The sequence below is a fragment of the Bombyx mandarina genome, chromosome 11 (assembly GCF_030267445.1).
Source record: "Bombyx mandarina strain Sakado chromosome 11, ASM3026744v2".
NCBI classification, from domain to species: domain Eukaryota; kingdom Metazoa; phylum Arthropoda; class Insecta; order Lepidoptera; family Bombycidae; genus Bombyx; species Bombyx mandarina.
This window is the reverse complement of record NC_143218.1, coordinates 7928393-7936645: the sequence shown is the minus strand read 5'-3', so window position 1 is coordinate 7936645 and position 8253 is coordinate 7928393. Positions and strand designations below refer to the sequence as shown.

The following is an 8253-nucleotide window of genomic DNA, read 5'->3' as shown; positions in this document are numbered from 1 at the left end:
TACACTAGAGTCTTCATTGTATCGTTTGATGGTACGATAAACGAATCTTTTGGTTATATTCAAATTTTTCTGTATGTTAAAAATTTGAATTGGCGCGTAACCGCAAAAATGCAACGCAATAACTGCAACACGGTCTGCTTTAAGCGTCCACTCCATATTTAAAAATTAGTAAAATTCTAAAAGTATACATTTTTACTTTCATGAACAATTCGAAATTCGAATTCAATAAACTTTTTTGTGGCCAGCATTATAAAAGAAAAGTTTTTACTGTGTGACAATACTTATGACCTGACTAGGTATATATAAGTATATAAAAATGAATAGCTGTTCGTGAGTCTCGCTAAAACTCGAGAACGGCTGGACCGATTTGGCTTATTTTGATCTTGAATTATTTGTCGAAGTCCAGAGAAGGTCTAAAAGGTAGATAAATATGAAAATACCCGGAATTAAATAAAAATAACTATTTTGTTTTTCCTCTGATGTGTCCCCCGTCAGACGGATTTTTTGTTTGTTTTAAGTTTATTTTATACAAAGGCTTATGTATTTTATTTATCAATTAAGGCACTACGAAGTCTGCCGGGTCAGCTAGTATAAAATAAAACCACTTTGCTTTATGGAATTTACCATATTACTGGACTCGTAAATAGGTTCTTAAAAAGGTTAAAACAAGTTTCATTACGTCGAACATTGGCGTATTTCAAATCATAATTTTAACACAATGATTATCGTCGCATACAAACTATGGCATTGACAATAAAATGAAAAAAAAATGTATATTAATACGTTTTGTGCCAATTTCGCGCCGGTATCACTGGCAGCTGTACAAGTGAAAGTTATAACGCGATATAAACAGAAACTAGTTGATTTTTATGCGTGTTTTTTTTTAATTTGATTGTCCCAATAACCTTTTATGGGCATAGACCATTGTTTTAATTTATTTGATTGAAAAACCATTGAACAGAAAATCAATTTGGAATGAAAAAGAATTATCTTTGATTGGCAGTATTTTTAAACAAGTATGAATGGTCTTTGTCCTGGTGTACAACCTCTTTGACAGGACATAAGACCTACTTTTTTTTTATATTATTGCTTAGATGGATGAGCCCACAGCCCACCTGGTGTTAAGTGGTTACTGGAGCCCATAGACATTTATTTACGACGTAAATGCGCCACCCACCTTGAGATATAAGTTCTAAGGTCTCAAGTATAGTTACAACGGCTGCCCCACCCTTCAAACCGAAACGCATTACTGCTTCACGGCAGAAATAGGCAGGGTGGTGGTACCTACCCGCGCGGACTCACAAGAGGTCCTACCACCAGTAATTACGCAAATTATAATTTGGGGGGTTTTGATTTTTATTACACGATGTTATTCCTTCACCGTGGAAGTCAATCGTGAACATTTGTTGAGTACGTATTTCATTAGAAAAATTGGTGAACCAGCCTGAGATTCGAACACCGGTGCATCGCTCAACACGAATAATACACCGGACGTCTTATCCTTTAGGCCACGACGACTTCAAGACAGACATAGACTAAGATAGTGGCTTGACAGGGATTCGAAAGGTAACAAAAGACAAGAAATAGAACGGGCGCGGACGTGACTAGCGGCAATCAGTACTTTCATTGCCTCCCTAAAAGTCGCACGTCCCGTCATGGCCTATGTAAGCTTAGTGTTCGCTCACGTGGCCCGTACTAACTTGAAACCCCTTCAAGTCACTCAATCCCGTTTTTGCAGGATGAAAGGCTTCCTAACACTAGCCCTAGCCAGAGCAGTGCTTCGCTGAATCTACCATCGTTTATACCCTGCAAAACACTTAAAACAGTTTATAGAATATTGACAGTCACAGATTCGATTTAGGGCCAGCAAAAAAGAAGTCCAAAAAAATTTATATCCATATTTTCTGTGCGTACATACGTATACAATGCGGACATATTTGAATACATTACGGCGCTCTGTATTCAAACAAAACTCAAGATATAACAATTAAGCTATTTTTGGTCCACGTCAGCGTAATTGAAAAGGGTTAGCCCTTTTGACCCCCGAAGGTCAATACGACCCAATTGTCAATGCATCGCAGCTGTTTACCTGGCCACCTATTGTCAGATAACCAGCGGCCTACTGTATTTAGTGGTATTATTCTTGCGTCAATACTTTGTACTTTGAACGGGGCCATTGTGCTTCGTAATTCGGACAAATAAACCTGCAATTTTTTTAAAGATTGCGCTATTCAATTTTCAGTTTTATTTTAATACGATTAGAGAGGAATTCCGTGTGAATTATTTTGTAATATTCGTTCAGAATTATTTTGTTTCTAAATTTTAAATTTAAACTTTATCCTGAACTTAATATGGTTTACTTTAGATCAGCAATTGCAGAGAGTCGTGTAGTGTCAGCTCGACTGGACAGAAGACACTATTTATAGCTTTTTTTTTCTAATATAGTCTAATGAGCACCTGGTGCGTTAAAAGCTTAAAAAAAGCTCGGTTAAAATTTGCATTGTAATTGTAATGTGAAACGTCTGATTCAATTTAAAATGAATTGTGGAATGATGATAAAAGGACGATTGTATTGTCTTAATAGAGTTACAAATGTCATTGATATCTCGGTGATATGTTGATAGCAAAGCTTTCACAGGCGGTCACAATTGAATAGCTTGATAATGCTTTAAGCTTTAGCTTCAAAGATCTGAAGATTTACTTCCATAATTATATATATTTTTTAAGTATTTAAGCATTGTTTTTATTTTTATGTTTTAATTATGTTATGCTTACTGTACTATACGCATTCACGTTTTGATAGCTCCGTTGACAGCACGCGAATATTCTAAGCCAATATGAAAAACAACTAGCTATTATCTTGATTATATAAATAGATAAACCAAAAAAATTGCAAGTAGGAATTTTTTATGAGATAATTTTTTTTAGGCATCCAGTAAATTTTTAAGGCAATTAATTGTAGTTTTAATTTTCTTTTTGTTCTTGCTCATGAATGTAAATTTATTATTTGAAAAAGAAAAATGAAAATCTGAAAAGGAAAGGACCTTAAAAATTTTGAAAATCATATTACATTCTGTTTTATGAAATAATTGTAAAATATAAATGCTTTCGCAAGAGTCTTGATTGTAAACAATCTAAACAGCAAGCAATTTTGTACCCGTTTTGTGCGGGGAGAGACCCAGACGTGGGGTGGCGTGCTTTGCACGCTCACCCGCAATAGGAAGCCGGGTGATGGTAGACCGCGTTCCCCCGACCGCTCTGGGGGAAGGTGTAACGCGGCGCCATCAAAGCGGGCTCTCGGCCCGCTGAACGAGGGAACCGGTGGTCGTGTCGGTGGCGGCCACCGGTCCGGCGTCCGTGGGACGGTGGAATGGATGTAATGTGCTCTGCGTCAACCCTGTCCCGCCGTTTCAATAGCCCCGACTGGGCTCCGGCCCGGTCCGAGGTAGGGCGCCGGTTGTGAGCGGCAGGAGTTTTTAGTGAGATTCAACTCCACATACCCCACCTGCCGCGCGGGTGGGGATCCGGCGATTCTCTCCTGTGAAAAAAAAAAAAAAAACAGCAAGCAATAACGTTTTTAGCGACATCTGTAGATAACATATGGAACTAATTCGAGTTGATTAAACATGAAACTGAAAACATTGTCTTGCTTTAAATAATGACCAATAGATGGCGCTAAGCTACTATTTTTGCTGGCGAATTTATTTTAACCATTATTCTCACTCTAGGTACTTTTAGGCCTCTCAAGCACCGGTCACCGTCCTCGTCGAACTCGTCATTACAATGAAGAGTGAATTAACCCAAAGACACAGCCCACTGTTTCTCATCAGATCTTCTAAATGGGTCACGATTCCCATCCGGTGGTAGATTCTGCGAAGCACTGCTCTTGCTAGGGCTAGTGTTAGCAAATTATCTCAGTTTGAGCCCGTGAGTTCGACGCTGGAATAAAGCCACTGAAAAAAATGTCATTCAAACTCTCTCTGCACTGAGTGAACGCTCAGCGGTGGACAGTGGCTTGGCTAAGCCCCTACGCATTACTGCGTCCACGACTGACGGTAACCACTCACCATCAGGTAGACCATAATGCCGTCTACCTACAGATGCAAAAAATATATATTTGCAAAGTTTTACTTCAGTGAATAATGACCATAATTGTCTTCAAGGATAACGTGCAAACGAAGTTCGTACCTAAATCACATATTTAAGTTAAATGTTTTTAACCGATTAATATCTTTTGTGTCACTTTAGCTTCCTATTCACGTGCTAATTGCTACGACGCTGAACAAATAAAAAACTTCTTCCTAGAAAACGTTCTTCCTAGAAAACGTTAATACAACTTGTTCTGAAAAATGTTTATTACGATACGACAAGAGTAATTTATTGAACATTTGCATTACAACGATTACATTACAAAATAATTGAATTAATATAATATGTAATTGTGTTTTTAAAACTTTAAAAATAAATTAGTATGTATTTGTTTTTTTATTTATTTTTCAAAAGATGTATTAATGCTTATTTAAAAAAAGAAAAAACACATCGCATACTCTCCACCAAAAAAACGACTTCGAACGGCTGATTCAACTGAGTTTGATTGGAAAAATAGTTGTTTTTTATGCGAAAAAGAAGCAAATGAAACTACCTCTGATTACTAGAAGATTTGAAGGACGGGGCAGCCGTTGTTACTATACTGAGACCGTAGAACTCATATCTCAAGGTGGGTGGCGGCATTTACGTTGTAGACGTCTATGGGCTCCGGTAACCTCTTAACACCATGTGGGCCGTGAGCTCGTCCAACCATGTAAGCAATAAAAAAAAAATTTAAAAAATAATACATCGAGAAAAAAGTTAACTTCGTCGCAAGATTCCTAAAAGAGTTGTAGACGTGTTAGATTTAGTGGCCCAAGGAGCTAAATATCAGGCACATTGCTACGTACAATTAAGAGCTGCTATAAAAAAAGCATCCAATAACAATCCAAGTGCTAGTCGCAGCAATGAAGCAATTTTGAAATAATTACATTGAAGAAAACCATAATTGCCAGGTTTCACTGACAGAATTGGAAATATATTTTGTTAACAAGTCATCATATTCCTGATACTTATTAAATAATGAAAACGAGATTCATCTTATACCTTTAAACGAGCAATTCTTGTATATATATTATTATATAATCTGAATCTCGGAAACGGCTCCGACGATTTTCATAAAATTTAGTATACAGGGGATTTCGGGGGCGATAAATCGATCTAACTACGATTTATTTTCAGAAAATATTGTTTTATTCGTGTTTTCAATAAACAACTTTATCGATGATCAACTTTATGACCCTTCCCGACATCTATTGGCGAATAATAATATTATTTTTACTGCTTTAAAGACACAACAAGATGACGTTATAAAAAAAAAAGCCGAGCAAAGCTCGGTCATCATCTACTTAACTATTATGAGGATAATATTGTGTTCTCCAGAAAATTCGGATCTAATATAATTATTTATTTATAATTATTAAGATTATTAAAATATGCTTTAAAAGAAAGGAATACGAATTATTTTCCGATAACTGGTAAAGCCAGAAGTCGAAAGATAGTAAAGAAGGAAAATATCGCATTTCAAAGGCTGCTGGTGACAACATATTATCCGGATACAGGCTTATGATAATAAAATTTACCCGGCCAGGGATAAAACGTTTGACGTCACTCATGACACCATACCGCAATCCGCAAAGCAAAAACAGCAACAGTAATTAAAAAAAAAAATACCATGTTTATTACTATAAACTACTTACCATAAACTATTTATAGTTTAATTTTTGTTGTTGTTGTTGTAACTCGTTATTTCTTGCAAAATATGAATAAATTAACATTAAAAAAGTGTCGCGGGTAGTCGCGGTGTTAACACGCAAACATAGTGTGCTCTCTGTGTTTATTTAATTTTTTTTAAAGTATTGTGTATTTTTACATTTTAAATGTGTATATAGTGCATAAATAACTCCTGCTCACTGATTTTATCATCTATCCTGTTCCGGTTACCTGGCATTGCTGCCAAGATACATCATTCATATTCACAATGGATACACAACTTTCAAGTAACTTACAACAACTCGAAAAATTATTTGCCTCTCGAATGGGGGCCTACGAGGATAAGCTCAAAAAGGTGGCGAATGATTCTACAACATTGCATCCAGACTTCACGGCACTCTCAAAGGACTTTAACGAGTTTAAATCGTTTGTAATGGCTACTCTGTCAAACATCAAAAGTCAATTAGAATTAATCTCATTAGGCTTGGATCGGCATGAAACTGCTATGAGGAGGAAGGTTCTGTTGATACATGGAATACCAGAAAAACAAAACGAAAATCTGCATAGCACCGTTCTTGCATTGACCAACGACCAATTGAAATTGACAGATTTTAAAACCGATTGTGTTAGTGTTTGTCACAGACTTGGCGCCTCGCAGGGTAAACCTCGCCCAGTGTTAGTAAGATTTATGAATATCGAGTCACGTCAAGCAGTATGGGACAGCAAGACTTCCTTAAAGGGCACGGGCGTCACTATTTCTGAGTTCCTTACGAAAATAAGGCATGGTGTATTTTTGTCAGCCCGAAAGCACTTTGGCGTTCAACGCTGTTGGTCAGCCGACGGTAAAATAGTGTTAGTTCTACCTGATAAATCGCGTTATAAGATTGAATCTATGAATGAACTACAGGCCCTTATAAAGAAATACCCAATAATATGTACTGACACGGTAGAATCAGCAGTGCAAGGCAAGCCGTCTACACCAAAACCTGCGGAGGCGCATGTGAAGACGATAACTAAAATGACCAGAAAAGGCCGGCGCTGAAATTGATGTTTTAGGATAAATGGCATAACAATTTTATTATTTCCACTCCCATACCAACGTTACATAGTCGCTTAATGTATTTTACTGTTGTGTCTTGTGCTTGAACATTTTGTTTGTTATATTTTTATTCTATTTTGACACTAATTCACTACGTAATTTAATTTTGTTTTTGTAAATTTTTGTTAACCATTTTATTGTTATAAACGAACATATCCTTTAAGTTAACCTAAATTTAACTAAATCTGTCATTGTTTTGTTTACAAGTTACTACACATTACTACATATGATGTTATTTGTCCAGTTGGCTATGTTTTTGATAGCAGGTTGGTAGCACTGAGGAGTAACTTATCCATAGATTCTTCGCTTTAGTTGTGACCATAGACTATACCTTAATATTTGTAATTTTTGGCATTGGCGTATAAAACGCTCAGCCTACGACAATTATCCATAGATTAATTTCTGATAATAACTAGTATAGTGTTGCTTATTTTAATATGCTCTTTTACTAAAAAAAAAAAAAATTCATATTTAAGAACACATTTGCAAGTCACTGTCTACACTGTGAGCTATTCTTTTGTTAACATGTAAGTTAAATCATTGATGTTAATGTATCTATCTACACGTCTAACTCTGTGTAATTAACACATGTTAAAAATCTCTTCCAGGTTTATTGATTGATCAGTTGAGCCGGGAGTTAATTGCTAGTTTATTGATTAAGAGTAATATTATATACATGTTTATTTGTTTTTAGTTTACCTATTATATTAATTGTATTATTTTCATTTTGTTATATTATATTAATAGTGTATGTTATTTAAGTATTATTATTATTATTATTAAGTTACCATATTATTATGAATAATAATTTATTTAGTTATGAAACATTTTTCTCCTGCTCTTCGTCTGAAAGCAGTTTTTTGAGTGCTGATGATGGCAATGATTCATGTACCTCAATACATCTGCACGATGAGATTTCTGCTGAACTATCCTCGTTCCCTAACAACCTAAATATTGCACATGTAAATGTTCAAAGTATTCCGCGTCATTATTCAGATCTTCTGGCATCTATTAGCAGCAATACTCTTGACGCTTTACTGATTTCTGAATCATTTCTTAAACCATCCATTCCATCGGTTCAATACGCAATTCCCGGCTTTGTATTAATTCGTAATGACAGAGTGGGTAAAGGTTGTGGAGGCGTAGCAATCTATTTGCGAAGCGGTATCGAGTTCAGAATTGTAAGTGTGTCTCCATCTCAATATTCTGAATCCGCTGAACATCTTTTAATCGAATTGACACTGCATTACACTAAAATTTTACTAGGTGTTTTTTACAGTCCTAATCTTCGTGTTAATTATTTTGAATGTCTTGATGAATTGCTGTCTAATCACTGTTCTTTGGCCGATCATATT

At 35.8% G+C, this 8253-nt stretch overlaps 1 protein-coding gene across 1 annotated transcript; it reads left to right on the top strand.

Annotated features, from left to right (window-relative positions):
* Window positions 1-5865: 5865 nt before the first annotated feature.
* Window positions 5866-7665, top strand: LOC114243213 (uncharacterized). The gene has a single exon (XM_028174618.2). The coding sequence runs from the start codon at window positions 6068-6070 to the stop codon at window positions 6839-6841; it is 774 nt and encodes a 257-aa protein (XP_028030419.2). The 5' UTR covers window positions 5866-6067; the 3' UTR covers window positions 6842-7665.
* The last annotated feature ends 588 nt before the right edge of the window (window positions 7666-8253 follow it).

Excerpts from the sequence above, each read along its gene's own strand:
- LOC114243213 (XM_028174618.2), top strand. The coding sequence starts at position 6,068 with ATGGATACACAACTTTCAAGTAACTTACAACAACTCGAAAAATTATTT.